At 34.4% G+C, this 21,334-nt stretch overlaps 1 protein-coding gene across 1 annotated transcript in view; it reads right to left on the bottom strand.

The window, feature by feature from the left end:
* tok (tolkin) overlaps positions 1–21,334 on the bottom strand; it is a 74,060-nt gene that overhangs the window by 16,301 nt on the left and 36,425 nt on the right. The window contains exons 3-9 of the mRNA XM_053747313.1: positions 14,799–15,046; positions 13,842–14,422; positions 12,059–12,347; positions 11,303–11,526; positions 9,558–9,736; positions 5,021–5,251; positions 3,129–3,269 (exon numbers count right to left, since the gene is read on the bottom strand). Of these exons, the coding sequence (XP_053603288.1) occupies positions 3,129–3,269; positions 5,021–5,251; positions 9,558–9,736; positions 11,303–11,526; positions 12,059–12,347; positions 13,842–14,422; positions 14,799–15,046 (1,893 nt within the window). The remainder of the gene's footprint in view (positions 1–3,128; positions 3,270–5,020; positions 5,252–9,557; positions 9,737–11,302; positions 11,527–12,058; positions 12,348–13,841; positions 14,423–14,798; positions 15,047–21,334) is intronic.

Here is a 21,334-nt window from a genome sequence, read left to right as displayed (position 1 = left end):
TGAGTTTCTTTCTGTACATATTTTTCGCTTATCTCTCAAACGCCAGGAGATAATTCCCTTTCTATCGTACTAAATATAGAAATATTAGCTTTTACTTAAGTCTATCATGCTTTTACCCGCGGCTTCGCCCGCGTCAATTACCATAAAACATTTTCAGAGATTAAAGTCTATAATTTCTTGCCATATTTCACAAATGTCTATTGAATGACGCTTGAAGGAACATACAAATTACATTGCATCTCCCTAATAATTCACAAGTGTTTACTATAAACATCGCATTTTATTACGTCCAGTAAAGCTGTCAAAACACTCAGAATGTTATGTTCGATTATGTTGAGGACCCTACGAGACAATAAGTACTATAGAAAGTATCTAATTTTTATTCCCAAACTATTCTAATCTTAAAGATACTTGAATTTTCTTTGCCATAAAATTATATTATAATGTTCTAGTTGAGATTCTGTGGTGTTATTATTTTACAATGTATTTCCGTTTTAACGCGGGAAATATAAATATTTTAATTTATACATACTATTTTTATAAAGAGGTAAGCGTTTGTGAGTTTGTGTCTTTGTGAATTTACCGAACCGATTATAAAGATTCTTTCAACATTAGAAAGGTACATTATCCAAGATTGTTATAGGCTATATTTTATCTCAAAATTCCCACGGGAGCGAAGCCCCTGGCAACATCTAGTAATGTATAAATTCCTTAAGGATGTTTAACCGAGTATATTAGTTAACAAATGCGTGAACAACATAGGTAGATAAAAAATCTCCGCATAGAATTCCAGCATCAGGTTTTATTTATGTAGGTTATGTAACCGTTATGTATCACCCTACATAACGGTTACCACGTATTTTTTTTCTTAAATTTATACTGGCTTATTATAATTCCATAATTTACTTAACATATCGTCTTGGAAATAACTCACTAATACTTGGACTATGTCATACAAAGACACTATTATTTCGTAGGGCAGACTGGTGGGGTCTCATAGTGTAAGCTTCATTGAATTACCTCGTATCGAATGTGTCATTGGCTTGCCTACTGTTGCCTACGTGCCTATTCTGTCAGGGAACTGTCCGTCTGTCTACAGATTTAATTGTTTGTCATTCTGAATGCTTAGATATTGAAGAAATTAATTGAAGAAATTAAAATTAATAATTAAGCTATTTAATCGGCATTATGTTGTTAAATTTGACCTTTTAATTACAAATGTGTATTTTCCGTTTATTTAATTGAATAGTTTTTTCTTCGTAAGAGAAGGCAGAAATTATAAATGTCTCAATTGCAATACTGAAAAATTACACAATCAAGTAAATTTCTACTTACAGGTACTCTTCAGCATCATTTCCTTTTGTTTTTTGGTTATGGGTCCTCCTAATATTATTTTCCTTTTTTAGATGCCTTTTTTCTGTTAAAAATATTGTATTTTCTCAAAACCATTTATTGACATTTTAAATCTTTCTTTTGATTAGGAAGAAAAATAACATGCATGTCTGATTTCGGAAAGTTTGTATGAAACTTTTCAATTTTGGAAGTTCAACATGCGTTTCAAATTACGCGGACGAAGCAACGGTGACAAGCCAATAAGCCTATAAATTGAACATTCCCACATTGTTCTGAAGGAGCATCGTCAGGTAACAGGTCCTACAGACCTGAAGCACCACTCGAGACACCCCAACCCACTGACCTTATAACACATTGGCTAGATAGATCATTCTAGACGATGAGGTACAATAAATCTCAGGATTGCTGCCTAAGAAAGTCTAGTTTCTAAAAAAAATTGAACTTGTTATTGTATTTTGTTTTTTATTATTTTACAAGTTTTTAAGTCGCGATGTTGATCTATCTGTAATAACGATAATTCTTGCATATTTTCATCATATACCATCTACCTTACGCTTGTTTTACAGAGTTGAAATTCACATTGCTTCAATTTCTATGATAAAATATTGTTATCATAAGCATAAGTAAAGCAGTAAGCATGCACCAAGGAATCGGCTACCTCGTCGGGATCCTTAGTGCATGCCTTCAACGGTTTACTGAATGGGCAATGTATGGGCTGGCATGATTTGTCGTTGTCGTTATTTTATAACATAAATTATTGCAAAAAAATATATCAACATTTATTTTAATTACGACATAATTTAGCAAACTAAAAATAATACTTTATCAGGAGTAAATAGGTACATACTATTATTTGATTTTGGTTATTATCTCCAGTATAGTTAACATTAATACAAGTCAATGCCGGAATACACTATGTAATTTTTGCTGACGCACGTCGCACTTGTGTTATATATTGGCAACCTTGAGTATGATAGGCTTTTGAGGTGGGGATCGTTGAAATGTCGTCAAATTTCAGAAGTGGTTCGATCCAGTTATGTAAATATACCTGTTTGTATGGGACTAATGTCGATATAAAAAGGCTCGCCTTCGGTAGAACGCCGTTGTATTGAAGTTTCACCATTTTTTATTCTGGTCCAAATCAAAACGGCTGCTTGTAAAATATCAGTTCGAATAATTTTTTCGACATTGGGTACAAGTATAAATAAAAGCATTTCCATACTAATTTCTCTGTCACATGAAGTATACTAATGAATGTTATACTGTTGAGTGTTACACATGCGGATTACCTATATTTAACTCAATTGTCTATATGTAAAACAAACAAACTTTTGCTTGTCTCTCTTTCAATTCAAAAAGCGCGATGGATGAGTGTTTGGGTAAAATGGACCCAATATAGAGGACTGATCACCCGCCTGGTGCTTGCACTGGAGTGTACTAAAGATAAATAGTTGGAAAAGAGGCTACTTCTTGCCATGGGCTGAACCGCAGAACATAGCTATAGTTAACAAAAAAAAAACGGGTTGTACTCCGGGGGTGCCGGCAGAAGTGAAAACTTGAATATTTGACGTCTTACGAAATTTCGATCAGAGGGGTTAGGTGTATGGGTTTGCATTTTACTTCTCACCATCGAATCGATTCGAAGTGAGACGCAGCGAACCAATCACATAGCAGTGTGGTTGTCGTTGCGTCACAATAGCGCATAATATAATAATTTGTGCCCATCACAAAAAGTGCACAACGCTGCTAAAGAAATTTTCACTTCAAAAACTTACCAGTAATGTTAAGAACGACTCTCTCTCCGTGTGTAGCGACAATCCTCCATTCGCAGCGTTCGGCCGTCGCCGGCGCAACCTCCGACCCCCAGCCGGGCGAGTTGAACCACCCAGAGTTACCCAGAAGTGTCCTGCCGCATTCTATCAACAAACATATTATTAAATACATGTTTATAATGTTAGCTGCGAATTTCAGGTAAAATAAATAGTAATTTCGGATAATATAAAATAAAAAGTACCTTATGTGTTACTCCAGGTTATATTCTACGCGTGTACCAAATTTCATAACAATCCGTCCACTAGATTTTGCGTGATAGAATAGGTAGCAAACATTCACACATACACGTACATACATCCTCACAAACTTTCGCATTTAAAATATTAGTAGGAACTAAAACAAATTGTCTGTGAAATAAAAGTATGATTATAATCGAAAGCGCGACTTTCCCAATTTAATAAAATGTCTAAATGACGTTCAGCCAATTTGTTGAATATTTGAACATTTCATTCAACAACTTGATTAGTTGTCCTTAAGTAATTCACTTGACGAGTCAGCGTTCAATGAACGAGCTAGCCTTCCAATTAAATGGCTGACTTAATCAAATGGCTGCGACATATAAACTAATAAAAATAATAATTTTAACAACTAGATTATGCAGAATACGAATAGCAATCCTGCACTAACTCATGGATGAGTTATAATGATGCATTTCAAGTATTAATATTTCATATTATAGTGATCATATGAAATATTAATACTTGAAATGCACTTCAATGCAGTCTGAAACTTCAGAGTAGGGAAAATGATGTGATATATTCAAAAGCGAACTTCACTATAGTTCACACATGCACTATTTCTTTCGACAAAGAATAAGCAACAACCAGAGTATATAACAATAAGAAAGATCACTGTGGAAAATAATTCGAATGAAATTATAATGTCACAATAACATCAAATATCAGAAAATTGCGTACCTAACCGATTTGGTAACTAATTTAGCGCACTCTAAGGGTGAGGTGCGCCGTCAAATATGACAAAGGTTGAAAACGTCAAAGTTGACTGGTGCAACCCACTCTGATGTACCTATGTAAAATCATTAGTTGAAATAAAAATTTCAAAGTGTTTGCAGATGGATGTTGCAATTAATTGAAATATATATTTTTTTATTGTCATAGAGATTTTATTGTATTCAATGTGTGCAGTAAACCGTTGAGGAGCTTGATTTAGTCAGGAACCGCTGCTGGGTGCACCATCAGGTCAGGTGTATCATAATAATGAATTCCCATCCAAACTAAACGTGGGTACAAAATTTCTGCTCAATCGCTTGAAGATAATATCTGCTTCAACACTGAGGTGCTAGATTCCACCCGAATAGACTAAGGACATATACATACATAGACACATTGCAAGCTTGAAAAGAACTAAATGCTTAGATACGAGTATATCTATGTATTATAGACATATCTCATACCATGTGGAGAACTCTGAAAGTTGGAGGTAAACCTAATACTTTTTATACCGAAATATCTTTCCGCAGACGACATTTTAAGCTTTCGTCTCGGTTGAAAGACCTTAGGCCCTTTACTTTATACAAGGCACTTTGCCAAGGCTCGACACTGCGAAAGTAGATATTTATTTATGAGATAACAAATAAACACCCATTTGAATACAGAATTTGTGTTTAGTTCAGTGGTTTCGGAAAATGATCTGAATATTTTGAGTGTACCGATACCTATCTGTATTTTTTTTATTCTAAATTTCCATTATAAGTAGGCAATTCAACGATTTAAAAAAGAAGTTTAGCCATGACAGCGTGACAGACATACTTTCTCATTAAATAATATTTATATAAAAACGGGAGCCAAGATATCGTGAAAAACAATTTACTCACTCGCACATTTGTATAGTAGATTCGTTTGCGCTATGTCGCTAGCACTCAACTTGTCTCGCTGCCCGATCCTTGGTCGTGTCTTCCCGTCAAATTCCAATGGTAGTATGGTGTCCAGGAAGGTGCCTTTGCTGAAGGTGTTGGTAGCGTAATGCATAATGGAACCGTAGTCGTAGGTCTGCCCGAGCGAGTTAACTTCCTCTTCTGTTAACTTGTTAAAGTTGTATTCTTGTCCTGTGAACAATATTTTTGGACAATATAAGATCCTTCTAAAACCGAAATCATCTTGGACCACGTTGGAATGTGGAAAGTTATTATTACGATTAGCAGGGGCACGTTTCTCATGAAATCGAAGTTCGTTTCATCAATTTTCTCAAATTTTTTTACAGGTTAAAGTTCAATTCAGATTTTTCTGTGAATATCTGCATTCACAGAAAAATCAGAATTGAACTTTTCGGTAGTACATTTGCTAATAACCTGTAAAAAAATTGAGAAAATTGAACTTCGATTTCATGAGAATCGTGCCCCTGCTGATCGCAGTGCGTGTACTCTGAAAAAAAATGACGATTCGAATGGGAACTTTTTTAGTTAAGTAGTAATTCATTTGCACACCGTAGCAGAGCTTAGCTAAGCGTGATTTAATCGATGACTTTATAGAAGTAAACACAGTCTATCATCGGTTTGCTCAAGATATTTTACTTTAAAACATTAACTATAAAAATCCTATACATTATTAATATAGGATTTAATACAAACTCACATGGTATGAATTAAGTAGAGTGTGAACCTTGAACCACATTATGTGGCCTGTCATCGGAACCATAAAAAAAATTGCAATGGTAGTCCAGTGAATATACTGCAAATTTTTCAAAAGTCTGACAAATGGTTCGTGTATGGTTTAAGTCTACCCAATAGCTTTGTTAAATGCTCGCAGTCTTTCTCTATCCAATTAGACAGTCACAGTGGTCTCTTTATGACAGGTGTAATTACGTGAGTTACGAGATCTTCACTAAAACGGCAGTAAAAGAAAGATGTCTCTGCAATTAGCTCCCGTACTAAAATATACTTTTTGTTCCGATACTTTACGAGGGGAAGGAACTAATCTAGTTTCTTGTTTTATGTTATCGTAATAACCTTTTTTGGGACACTAGATAGGTCATTGGGGACAGAAGTTTACAAAATGAGCAAAGACATTTAAGTATTTGGTTATAATTTCCCAAATAAATAAAAAAAAACAGTAAAATTGTCACTATATATATAGAAGTGCTTGACCATGAGCAATGAACACTTGACGAGTTAATGATTTTTAAAGACTTGGCGAAAAGAAACAAAAATAGACTTGACCAAACGCTACTAATGATTCAGATGACAAGTTGTCAATATTTCACAGGACATGAGGACAAAATTAAAAAAAACGCATGACCAATTATCACTCGAAGAATTGTGATAAAGCTGTTTAGATTCTAAAGATCATTTAGATACGATATGTGCCTTTACACATTATTGTTTTTATCCCTCACAAGGCATTTTATCTCAACTTGTATCCGGGCAATCTGGACTTTAACCTTTTTTACCCAGGCGTAAACCATTTTTGGACACGGCTAAATCTCATCCCAGTTTTCCCTGAGGAAAATGTTTCTGCCTATTAGCCTGTTAGCCTAATCGAGCCTACCAAATTGACGGGCAATCAATGCTTTTTTGTAAACAGGATTACGTTGAAGGTACAAGCCATTTTTGATTAGAAAAAGTTATTAGACTACCTAATAAAAATAGTACAAAGTTTTAGGGGTTTAGTTTTCGACGGATCTAGATTTATTACTTGGACAGATTGCATAAAAAGTTATTGTTTCTTTTTTGTTTTATTGCATACGTGCCGTCATTATCATGTATCGTTTCGTTTTAAAGCTAACACTAACAATATGTGTCATTTGTCTATATATATATATTAATATAAGTATATATTGTGAAAATTAGACTGAATCAAAAAGCCATACTTTATATCGCGCTTCGCTTGAAATCTCTACTTGCACTAGTCTTGTAGATTGAGCTACTTCTAAAAATTACCATTACTATATTCTTTAAATATTAACAAACAGTTATTTTCCCTTACAACAATACTTCAATAAAATAATAAGATTTTCATTGTTGTGATGTCACTCAATCACACCGTCACATTAGTGGCCACTAATGGCGACCAACCGCCATTTGTTTCATTACTGCGGGTCTTTTAATCTGGGTTAATGTTGGCAAATTGTTCAGGCCATTTTAATGCTGCATGTTGTATACGTCAATTCGTCATCATGAAAATATCTGGTGTGGAAATTACCTACACATACAAGTGACATATATTTTAAAATTAATTTCTAATTTTCCACGTATACGTGACATGACAAATTGCCCGTGGTAAGCGAGCATAAGACGTTACGTGTTTTGGTTTTGGTGCGTGGCGTGTCGTTCTCACCTTAGAATAGGACCATTATATAACTTTCCGTGGATGTTGCATAACGCAAACTAAGGGAGATACGCCTTCACTGTTAATACGCATCAATATTATTCCAAAAGAATTAGGTGAGGCAGGAGAATACATCACACAATCAGAGCCGAATATTCGAAATTTTGTGTTTTTTTTTCTCAAACCCCGGGCGTCGTATCCCAACCGAGAAAGCAACTGGGAACATGCGAGGATAATAGAGACAGTTACGTATTTTATACTTACATAATTTTTGTATTGAACGAAGTCTCGCTCAGTCGCGCAGGGAAGGGACACGATTTTCACACCAGCCGCAACTAATTTCATCAATTTCATTTGAATTTACAATTAGCGGTATGTCACTGCTACTTAGTGGATTAGGAGACTTTATGAAAGCATTGTAATCCTAATTAAAGTAAATTTGTTTCAAGTCAACTTGAAATTTTTCATACATATAGTTTGAAATATGGAGAAGGACGTAGGGTACCTTTCATCCCGGTAAATTTACGTGGGCAATATCGCGGGCGATAGCTAGTCATCTATAAAAAAACAAGAAGTCTTAATTTAATTACACCGTAACCCCTCACCCGAAATCGACAGACAAAAGTCACGAATCCTGATACGGCACAATGGACAGGAAGCGAGCTCGTCTCTCGGTGAACTTATTATGCCAGAATAAACGTGACATACTCAATGTGAACTCACTTTCGTGTCACTGTCACGCACCGGGCTTACGTGACACCGTAGCGTAACAAGGAAAAATATTCATGTACCATCTGTTTTATAACAAACTTTTATTTACTTTCAACCCGACGGTGTCCTGTTTGTAAAATAATCTTGTAAATTAAATTTCACCCACTTCTGCCACACCCACAAAGTTGAAACTTACCGCGCTTCAGAATCCATGACAATGTATTATTGTGATAAGCGTGACCCAGTATTAGCTTCAAACGAGGAAACTCTGCACAGGTTCACAGATATTAATATTTTTACGTATTAAATGCAGCAAGATATCTCTGACGACAATAAAGCTTGCAGCATATATGGCAATTTAGTAAAAATAACTTGTATCATTTTATCAAATAGTTGTAATCTGCAGCACTGTAAATATTAAGTACGGATTGCTGATGGCAATATTTAATCTAAACATAGACTCTAAATAGTATTAAATTAGTGTGTTACACGACGCGACGGTGTAATGGCAGCCATGTTGGTTTGCACTAAGACGCACGCACTGGATTCAGGTCAAGTATGCCACACACTGTCGGAGAATAGAGCCTGGAGCAGTAGTGTGCGAGTTTGAGATGTCACATTAAAGCATTTCGGAACCATCATACTTAACTACGAATAAGTATGCCTTTAGTAATTAGTTAATTTACACTTTAGATTCTGTGTCTGACATATTTTGTTCAAGAAAATTGGATCAGACGTTTTGCTACCGTCACGTAGAGTATTTCTAGAGTAACGAAACGGCCAAGCTACACGTTTTAACTAGAATTTAGAATATGTGAAGTTAGGTCTGGTAAAGTTAGGGCGCATATATCAATAATCTTGGTTCTACATGAGATCTGACCAATTTTTCATACATTTTGACTAAAGTGTAGAGTTAGTGAAGCAAACTAGACTGGTCTTGGCAACATTTTTACATGAAAATGTTTTTGGTGGGGATTACATTTTGCATTTTCCTTCTTATTGTGTATTTCAAACATGTGTTCTTTGTACAATGAAAATATTATAACAAAATCTAACCTATCAGCTATGTGTCCTGTCGTTAGATAGATAAATTGTTTATTCAGCTGTTACAGACACTAAATAACAGAATAAAAAGAACAGTAGATAAAGCACAATACGAACATTTCGTGTGTAGTCAATATGATCAAGCTCACCGATACTTTTTGCACTAGTGGGAGTACAAAAACGCGGTTTAAAAAATAGATGCGAGATAGAAAGGATAATAATAGTTTTACAGATAAAAGTTAATATATCGTTATGTACGACATCCACGACATGATATGAATTGGTCCAATTCTAAGACGAAAGCACAAGAAAATAAAAAAAAATACGCCTCACCAGTCATAATATTGTCCCTGATGATCTGCACATGTCTGTCCCTGTCCGGCCTTGTGTGCTCGTGCCAGAAGCCGACAACATGACCCAGCTCATGAACCACGATGCCGAACTTATCACAGTTCTTCCCAATGGAGATGGCTTGAGCTCCGCCACCGCGCTTGCCGACGAATGAACAGCATCTGGCATAACAAGTTCATTTGTTAGACAAATTAAATAACTCATACTCGACTTTCAATATTCATTTCGCTACAACTTCTGTACCGATTTTCATGAAACATGGCTAAGGGCACTCGGGATACAATTATCGGTTCATCCGTTTGGGAGCTACAATGCCACAGACAGACACGTTAAACTTATAACACCCCTCTTTTTGCGTCGAGGGTCAAAAAAACAGTTAATACAATACAAACTAATATAACACATATAATGTTTAATAAATAATTTATGAAGATATTGTACATCCTCTGTACTTACCTTTATTTTACAATAATGATATTGAAAGCCTTGTATTGACACTACAGGTGCAAAATATAATTATGGTATGCTTTTTCGGGCATCATAGGTTAAGGATTAAGAGTAGATTTCAACATTTCCTATTTTTTTGTTAATTTTGGTGTTTTTTTTTATTTATAGGTTTATTGTCAGAATTATATATCCAGACGCTTAAGGGATGTGTATAAAATATAAATACTCTTAGGGATCTTATTTTTTGTTATAATTTTAAAATTATAAACGACACCTAAATTACTCGTTCACCAAAATTGAAAAATGACACCAAAATTGAAAATGCTACCACCAAAAATTAATTAAGGTCACCAAAATTGTAGTCCTTAAAAAACCTGAATTATGATCAATTTTGTGTTTAAATGAATTTCTATCGGCATTTCTTCTCAGCAGTGGCCGTTCCGAAACGCCAGTGGTATGTGTCATGTTTTTGAGAAATACCAATATTTTGACGTGAAAAAGTCTCTGTTAAAATCTAATTACTTAAGAAAAATTGGTTTAACATCATTGACGACCTCGGTGGCGCAGTGGTAAGATTCTTGCCACTGAACCGAGAGGTCCCGGGTTCGATCCCCGGTCGGGTCATGATGGAAAATGATCTTTTTCTGATTGGCCCGGGTCTTGGATGTTTATCTATATATGTATTATATTATATAAAATATAATATCGTTGAGTTAGTATCTCATAACACAAGTCTCGAACTTACTTTGGGGCTAGCTCAATTTGTGTGATTTGTCCTAATATATTTATTTATTTATTTTATTGCACATAGATATTCGTATTGTATACAAACAACTACTGTACTGTACAAAACTGCCTTTTCTCCTAAACTTTTATTACAGAAGTATGAATAATGTGCTATTGTATCTGATATAGGTGAAGTTCTTTTAATGCCTCATGACGAAGAATTTGTGAGAGCCGCCGCTAAAACAAACAAAGTCGTTACGTATGTTTCATTCCACTTAATGATCTTCAGCCATAAAGAATACAAATGTAATGAAGGAAGGAATGACTTTCTTGAAGGAGAATTTGATGGAGGCTAATACTCTCTCAAAAATACTAAGTGCTGGAGCTAAAAATGAGGCTATCTATATAAAATAATAAGGAACAGAAAGAAATAAAGGGAAGAAACTTCACCGACAAGACCAGCTCTTATTTTACGACAATGCCGATAAAAGTCATCATACAACAACTTACTTTAAAAGACAACACACAACAGATTGTCATAAAAATAGTCTTACCCACAAGGTCTTTCCGTGAAGACAATGTAATCTTTATGCATGTCAGGATCTCTTTCCACAAACTTGACACAGGTGAAGTTCTCCCAATGTCTCATGGCCTGTTTGAAGAGGGACTTGTGAGCTCCGCTGAAGTTGCCGTCGATCTCGTATGGTATGACGCCGTTGTCCCAGATTCGTTCTTTGCGATTGGTAGCTGCTCTGATTGAGCGGTGGCGTTTATGAGTCTGTTAGAGAAAATAATCAGAATTGTTAACAAACATTTAACGTAGGCTGTAGAAGGTTACTTTCAAATTTTTATGGTAATCTCTCATCCCCGCTAGTCTTTCACGTCGGTCTGAAAGCGAAAGAAAATTATTAAATGCACCAGGTAGTTCTCCTCCCGCGCGTATTGTAAATGTCTATAAGCTAGAGATTTTGTTATAAACGACGGCCTATCTATCTGTCACTATTTAATCTCAATTCTACAATGAGCAATCATACAGCTATAGGTACTAAACGTGGGCGAGATTCGCAACCCTTGTTTGTCACATCTGTATCACAAGTACGATGAGATCTAGATGATATAAAATTACACAATTCAGATTCAATTTACAGAAGTGGACGAACTGTAAAAATGACAATTTAATCAGTGCACTTGCTTGGGTGTACCATCATTATGGTTTACGTTTACATATTTAACATAGTAAAATTGTTATTTTTCTACGACCCTAGAAACTAATAAACTTAGTACTTACAAAATTATTATTATCAATTTACCTGAGAAGCATTATAGGCGCGGCTTTCCATTGCCTCTAAATCATAGTCCGAGTCCCGGAAAAACCAACCCTGGAATTTTTGATTCTCAGACACATTCACTTTAGGGGGAGGCTTCACTTCGAATCTCTCTTCGAATTCGTGTTCAGGAATCACAAACTTTTTTTGTTCGCTGTTCTCCTTCAACTTTTTATGATGACGAAAAAACTTTTTCCTCTCGAAATGTTCGTTATGCTCCGTTGATTTTAGCGCGTTATGTCCTGAATTTTCGCCTGAATGTATATTTCTGTGTCTAAAAAAATAACAGATACTTAATTGCCGTGGTGTGAATTAAAGGATTTAATTATTAGCAAATTTAGGGCTTGTTCCACCTCATTCTGATAAAATAGCATATTGTAATCTGACAGATAAATCTGCCCGATATATTTGGCCAATTAGCGCCCCATACGATACTGCTGAAACGCAATGTTTAAGGCAATCTGTTCGATATGTTACAAATACGTATAGACTCTCAGATACTATATGTTATATTATTAAAGGTAATATATTATTAAGTCGAACTTGGCGAAGATTTTCTATGGACACGACATATTTTCCGCCAGGTATATGGAACAATACTTGCAGAGTTCACAGAGACATTATGATACTGTGAATTATATGAAATTGTTTAAGTCATACTACTTGTACTTATGTATTTAGTGTATGTATGTGTGTATCTACAAAGCCGTGTCTTCAGGTCGTCACATATTTCGCTGTAAAGCTGCAACGAATCTTCCAGAAGCTGGAATTACGTTCGCAACGAGCCTTATTCACACTCCATCGGGAGGAAATCTCGCAAGGAGGCACTTGTGGAATTTCAATTAGTTTCAAGATGATAAAGTTATAAAGGACACTATAATATTATAACCAATATGGATCTATGATGCCGGCTGCTAAATTATTACCTCTTTTATTATAGATATTAATAATGCGATTATTAATAAATTCCTTTTGACCTGATCTTGGGAATTCGGCAGTAAACTTGATTTAAGTAAATGATTTCCTTTGGAGCTATTTCATACTTAGTTGAAAATAAAGAATATGAAATGTGAACACTAAAAGATATTCGTATGTTTAGACACTTCTGAGCTCAAAGACGAAAGGTACATATTTATGTACTTACGTCTTTGAGCTCAGAAGTGTCTAAACATATCGTTATAAAGATCATTCAGTTACTAATTATTAATGTGGAAATTTTAAATTTTCTTAAATGTCTCTATAACTTATAAATTAATTCGGAAATTGTAATATCTTAAAATATGTGACTTACAAAATATGTTATAGAAAAAGTCAATATTGCAGTTTGCTTTATATACTGTACAAAATTTATCAATATGTAACAGTTTCATACATAGATGACGTCGATCATTTGGATAGGCAATTATTTCTTCTTTGTGAATACATTCATCGTCAAAGCTCGCGGGAAAGCTACTGCGAGCTTTTGAGAAGTTGCAATTACAGTGTCCGCTCAACGAGCGCTTTTCACAGTTCAAAATTTAAGGAATATTCAGTTTAATAAATCTTAAACTAGACTTTTTTCTTTTACAAGAACTTTTTTTTCACTTAATTACTCTTATTCTTTGGCCAAATGTATTGCACAGTTTGTAAAAATATTTTTTACATTGCACGCACGATTATTATGTTCATTTAAAATTATATGTGGAAATACATATTGTTTTAAATACTAGATATTGAGTATCTTAACTGTATTTGTGTATTTTTGTAATGTATACATTTTTTTACTCACCGTCTGCCGTTACCATGCCTCCGTCTCCTTTTTTGTCTTCTGCCGGTCGTTTCTTCAGTCAATACTTGCAAACTCTCGGTTGGCTTTAGTAAATCATTAGCTACATCAAATTTATTATTTATCTCTTTGGCATCTTTGTTTTTTTTAATTACAAACTTGTCTATGCTATCATTTTCTTCTCCTTGTTCATTTGTAGGTATGACTCCATTGGTAGGAGCAGGTGCTACTGTGACATTATCTGGCATATCTTTAGTTTTTATATTATTATTCGAATCACCAGTAATTTCTCGACTATTGCTCTGAATTTTGTTAGTTACCTCGTCCATTTTGCTAGAAAAGTTTGCTAGTTGTATATGAGGGTATAACTCGTCTAAATTTAGAATGTTATCAGTGGAAACATTGACAACTAAAACTCCTTCTTGTTCTAGACTTTCGTATTCAGTCAGGTTCTCAGTTGACGTTTGATTAGCACGTTCTAGTTTACTATCATTTACTGAAATCTTTATGTTATCAAAGTATTCACCAGGAGGAAGATTTCCGTTTTTCATTATTACTGATTTGTCTAAACCAGATGGTAAAGTCTGTAAATAAGGGCTATAATAAATAAATGGGAGTTCAATGACTATTTCATTTGATAGGTATTTATATCGGAATTCTTAGTTATTGTTTCTGAATTCTTATCAGGTTACTGGTGTCCATGGTCTGAAGTGTTTGCTCATTATCAGGCGACACGCATGCTTGATTGACTACTTAAGTAAAGTAAATAGTATTCAATTCAAAATAACAAAGCTTATTCGCTCATACCAAAACTATTAATTTATAACGAAATTGTCGCAAATACTTGTAAAATATTTTATAAGTAACAATACTTAAAATCCAAAGGTACTTTGAAATCTTATAAGTTCAAGCGAAGGTATTCTATTTTTATCTCTCTTGATAAAACAATATCAAACTTACTTTAGTCATAATCACAGCATCGTTGTATTTCTTTGGTTTTTCCTGCGACAAATGCAAGGGCTGTTTCGTTCTCTTCCTCAAGATGTCTGGTAGACCTTCTTCCTCCACCTGAAGTCCTTCTAGTAGTACTTCTTTCTTTAGCCTTTCCACTTCTTCTTGTAATGATTTGTTGATCTTCGATGGTGTCGGTGTGTTCGTTTTCCGCTTGAAGTAGTCATCTTCTATTGCGATATCACCTTGGATATTACCTGTGAAAATAAAAATGACATTACTTTTTCTAGTAGTAATTATGTAGTTATTATGAAATCTTGTGGGTTTCTATAACACAAAAATACTTTTTGTAATGTGATTTGAATCATTCTTACAAATTTAGGTATTGCTAAACTCGTTAAAGGAGATACCATAAAAGAAAAACATACTAATCCTTGTAGATCGAAGATTTTAAACAAAGTGGGAAAAATTTAATACCCTGTTTCTTGTATTTCGTTTTCAAATAAAAAGTAGATGAGAAAGCGCGCGCAAAGCTATGCTTGTGGCAAACATTTGTGTATTTTCTTTTTTATAATGAAAATAAGTATTCTATATTAATGAATGAATATTCCATTCATTAAAATTAGTACAATAACAATGCATATTTGGTTGGTCCAATTATAGTCCAATCATTTCGCAAGTTAGCACCTATTCGAAACTGCAATTCCAAATTCAGAACTGAAATTCCTAATTTAAATTCAAATTCATTATGACAGCGCCGATTGCATCCAGCCATTAACAACATTGTACATCTGCCGCGATCGTAAAATTTAACGATCGTCGACGCGTGTCTATGCCCCAGCTGTAGCCGATCGCTGGTTGGCAATTAATTAATTGTCTATGTATGCTTACACGGCGCGTATTGGACAGGCGGGTTTACGATAGCGACTGCTATTTGAATATTCATGCTGAGGTCGTGTTTGAGGATTGAATTTGATTACATGGGTGGTCGTAACAATGGTTTGGTGCGATTGGACATATGTACTTATAAGCCAATGCTTATAAGTACATAAACTATTATAATTTTAAAAGATTTCCGAAATGTAAGATGTAAAAAGAAATGACTTTTCTGAGATTTGTTGTTTGACTTTTTTGAATTAAGTCAATATATTAAATGCTATTTAAATTAACGCATAAACTGCACTTTTCATTAATAAGTACTTATACCTATTTGTATATACAAGTTTTACTCTCTCCCAGCCGACAAACTTGTGGTCATATAATATGTTTGCTAAGTTTGAACGGGGGGTGTTTTTAACGAAATGCATAATTTGCATCGAAATCGGTCCAGCGGTTTAGCCGTGAAAGCGGAACAGACAGATAGACGGGCAGGCTTTCGCATTTATAGATATAGAGTAATTGTTGTAATTTGTTTTCATCATGAAGCGATTAAAAACGTTTTTCTTGTCAGCATTTACATTTACTTTGCCTAAGATATTTTTATAATGAAATTTGAATAAGTTTCACATAAGTATTACTAATTTTAATCTTTCGCGTCATATACTTAAAGTAGGATTTTAAACGCAGGTATAAAGAGGACGGATCGCGTCAGAAATACCACCTTACGCTCCATAAAACGCAAATAATGCGAAACTGAAAGAAGATGGGCCAGAAGAGTGACTGCCTGGGTCCCGACTGATGGGAAAAGATCGCAAGGCAAGCCGAAGATGCGATGGTCCGACGAACTGTCGGCCTTCGATAAGGAATGGCGGGGAATAGAAATGGCTGGAGACAAAGAGGGGAGGCTTTTGTCCAGCAGTGGGACATATATTTTATTCATATTTATTTTTGTTTTGTTGGAAGCATCGATGTTATATAACAAAGCTAGTAAGGTAAATAAACAAATTTCTCATGTAAAGTTGATAATAAAATATATAAATAAGAATATTTGGACATTTTAGCCATCTCATTGCTTCGAGGTAATATTGGTTCTATTTCACATAAATTTATCTTAACCAGGGGGCTTACCATCATCTCTTAACGCGATCCACTTTACGACCTAAACTGATCTGCATCGCAAATTCGTACCATCGACTTAATTTTTTCTATGGGTAATCATTTTAGGTTCCTAAATTGAACTGAGTTGCATTGGAATCGTTCTGTAAATGTTGATGGTAGGCCTGCTGACAATAGTATCAGATCTACTATGTATTCGATCGGACCAGGTCTACTATAGGTACATATACTATCGGAAATAGGTCACGTAAACAAACTTAAGATTCCAGTAGTAGACCCCGTCCAATAGGTCGGTTCCATTGTTACAGAAGGTATTTAAGGCGAATATTGTCGTAAATTACGATCTTGACCTTGAAAGTAAAAAGCATAGAGAATTAATATTCTTCTTCATAGTCGTATTCCTCATGGCTGAGGGTCGTGGTCATTACGTGGAATGAAACACACACAACAACTTTCTTGGTATTAGTAATGGAGTGGTCTGTCATTGCCTTCTCCATTTCACACACAAGTTAATAATAATCAACCAGTGTGCAGGTTTCCTCACGATGTTTTCCTTCACCGGAAGCAAGTGGTGGTCTATGAAAACTCCTATACATGAGTCAGATTTGTATACAAACGGCACATGCGGCACGAGTTGAATTCGAACCTGGGACCTTTCGATCCACAGGCGGGCGTCTTAACCATTACACCACCACCGCTTTTAGAGAGATTTAATATGCTTTGCCGAAAATGCGCTGATATGAAAGAGAATTTTGGAAGTTAGCGAAACAAAATATAGTGCTTTTATTTAATTCCCCGTTTGATTGGGGATAGTAATAGTAATATTTACTCAGATTATTATTTTTATTTTTTTTTTACTTTCTTATCATCTATACTAATATTATAAAGAGAAAAGATTTGTATTTATATTTTTTGTTTGTAATGAATAAATTCAAAAACTACTTTTTTTGATTTTGATGATATTTGACACAGAGATGAAAGACGAAACCTTTTGGAGTGACATAGGCTACATTTTTTATTACGGTTTTACCCGAGCGAAGCCGGGACGGTCCTCTAGTTTACAATATAATAGAAAACCCTACAGTACAAATTATAAAATTAAAATTATATACACATGTGGCGACATCTACCACACATCTTCATGTGACGTGGTAGATGTCGCCACACACAAAAGGCGGTCTTATCGCTGTGAGCAATATCTTCCAGGCAACTTTTACGAGAATTACTAGAAAATAATGATCCCGTTATTCATAAAACATTTAAAATTAGAACTAAAAATTCAAGCTAAAATATATTTTGTCACTATAGCACTTTACATTATTTGACATTGACAGAAAGAGACAAAAAATGTTTTTAGCTTTAAAGTATGTTTTAACTTTTTTATGAATAACGTGGTAAGAGTTGAGCGAGTTGGTCTAAGAAAGAACTGAATTATATATAATCATATACACACATACCTACATGATAGATAATATTCACTTATCATAATATAATTTTATAAATTTTGACAAGTCATTACAAAAAAAAAAATAAAGTTAACGATACTCAGCACCTTAACAACGTTGGTACAACTTCTGAATTGCAAATGGACCATGCTGCAGTTGAATAATTTTGCAGGAATCTTAACACAGACGAGTCAATAATCCATTTAATTGCAGTTAGATTCGTACAAAATGTGTGGTCTAAATCAACAAAAGTGTGGGGTAACATGATAACACCCCTAGACAAAATAAATATAATTTATCTGTGGTAACAACTTACTAATACGACAAATAAGAATATTAATTATTAGTTTAGTTAGGACAAATAAGAATATTATTATTAAGATGGAGGGTAACATTTCTTTTTTTTATCACCCTTATTACAATGTAGTAGAACCCTATTTAAACTATTGTCTAATGTGGCGTAGGATTTGTAGCGGTTAGTATATTATATAATGGTGGTAGCCATAGAATTAGAAATAAATTATACAATAGAAGTTTTGAAGATATTTGGTTATCATTTGACGTAAGCGGAAAGCCTATATAATCAGAATGATTTTCAGTTCGAAATTTAATTTAGTGTTAAGTAAAGTTATTAAATGAGTTTCTTCTCAGCACGCTATCGCTATATTTGGAGCTTTAAGACATATTATAAGGAAATTATGAAGTATTGACGTCATCATTTGTAAAATCACAGCAAATGATTTATATTCTTAAGATGTCACCGCTGGGCTTCTTGGCCATACAGTACCGTATGAGATGTAGACGTGTCTAAATTCCTGTTAAGATCTAATTTCTTAATCTGTGACATCAGAGGTCGAGTGTTGGTTTGCATTTCACGTCTCACTCTCCAACCTATTCGCTGTGAAACGCAACTAACCAATCACAGCGTGTCATTGTGACGCGATGACAACCACACTGCAATGTGATATGTGTCTCACTGCGAATCGACTCAACAGTGAGAAGTGAAAAGCAAATCCTCACTTTGCTCTCAGATGACACTTCTATTAGCCTTATTATTCCTAACTCTGTGCCGCTGGCTGTCGCTGGCAGGTTATGAAATATGTCGGGGCGACCCCTGCCGATACTACACGAGTCGATACATTGAACAATTTCAACACTCCACTCGGTTATTGCTAATGATGTATTGTTTTTTGTACAATAAAGTACGTTATGTAGGGCTTTTTCATGTTTTTGCAAGATTTTGTTTAATTTTATTTCATGTGTCTTTAATTGAATACTTTGGAAATTTACTTTTAAAATTTCAACTCTGCAGAGTTGAAAATTTTCACGTTAGTTCAGTTTTCATGGCGTTATGATAAGCATGACCTGATTGATGGTGCATCCAAAATCGGCTTGTAATGAGGCAACTTTTCAACGTTTTAATGCATGGACACGATTCTTGTCTCGAGTTTAACGTATATGACATTTTTGTTAAAAAAATCGAAGATGTTATTAATTGGTTCATTTACTTACAATTGTACAAATCATAACATATTAAAACATATAATGAACTTTTACAAAAGACAGAGTTTAATTGTATTTTCTTAAATATCCAAGCAGTTACTTTTTCGGCAACTAACGATATTATTAAAGAGAGACTTTTGTAGTTGTTATCTCCGCGGTTTCAAAACAAAGATTCATGGAACTTTGAAATACATTATTCATGTATTGGACACATAAAAACTTTCCAGCGAAATCTTTAACTGTTTGTAATGACCGTCCCTCCTGTAAAACCATGGATTTAAAGTGGGGAACCTATTTGAGTAATAAAGTCGATGAATTATGCATGTTGCAAACTAAATTCAGATAAAAGAAAATAATAACAAAGTTTAAAGGTAAATATTTATAGCTCACCTACCACGGGGCTACCACGAAACACGTAGCAAGTAATTGCGTCCACACGCTCGCTCTTTCTTTTACACGATGCGTACGCGATATGGGAAAAAGAGACAGTAAGTGGACGTTAAAGCTGTTACGTGTTTGTATGTCTCGTCCTACGCCTTCAGGTTTCTCATATATGCCAATGGACTGACAACTACCAAAGACTGTGAGAAGTTGAAAAGAAAAAGTAGGAAAACGGATTCTAGGCTCCGGGGCTGATGAGGAAGTAACTGGGAAAGAATACATCCAAATAATACATAAATACATTTCTTAACATTTTGGTTAGGTACATTTCTTTGGTGATTATTATGTAGGTACTCATATTTCCTTGATAATGTAGGTGTATAAGTTTTTGATTTATAAAAAAGTAAAGGATTTTAAAAATACTCAAATATTCTACTAATTTGTATGTAAAATTTTGTTACTTGTAAAATTGATCGTGTAAATTTCACCTCACACATGTACTAAATCGTGATCCAAATACCTTTCTGTATGATATACGCCGACGTCGAAACCTTGTACATACGATATATTGGCCAATTTTTATTCGTCAGCGTTGCTAACATTTTGGTTGTACCTATAAATAAATATTTTGGCGATTTTTTCCAAAGAGTTTATGTTGTACACACCTGTACGTAAACTGTTGATGGTTATATAAATATTTACGTATATTATATACATATTTACGTTTATTAAAAAGTTACATTAGCATTTCAGGTACATAAAAATATCATGATTTCTAGAAAAAGTACGAAACTAAATTTTGACACCAATCACGATAACAAATGAAGTTGAAACACCCAGGGCGTTCGCATTTCGCACGGTCGGTACCCGTATCAATTCTTTAGGTATTTTATTTATTTAAGTTTTATTGCACAAAAACACAATTTATGAAAGTACAATAGACGGATTTAATGCATAAAGCTAATATTTGACCTAGTTTAGCCTTTGCTTGGGGCTCTAGTGGTCCGAACTGATATTATTCATAGAATAAACTAAGCTTTAGCCATGACTAGACTAGTGCCTTTGCATTCACAAAAGCAAACAATATGTGGAAACTATTTATTTATTTATTTATTTATTTATTTAGTTCACCAACAATCGAAACAACATATTATGCAAAGATGATACATGTATAAAAGAATTAGTTCTAATTGATCGACCAATTAAAGGTAAACCCAGCAT

Source organism: Plodia interpunctella, chromosome 7 (assembly GCF_027563975.2).
Source record: "Plodia interpunctella isolate USDA-ARS_2022_Savannah chromosome 7, ilPloInte3.2, whole genome shotgun sequence".
Taxonomy (NCBI): domain Eukaryota; kingdom Metazoa; phylum Arthropoda; class Insecta; order Lepidoptera; family Pyralidae; genus Plodia; species Plodia interpunctella.
The sequence above is the reverse complement of the archived record's forward strand: the minus strand, read 5'-3'. Positions and strand labels throughout refer to the sequence as shown.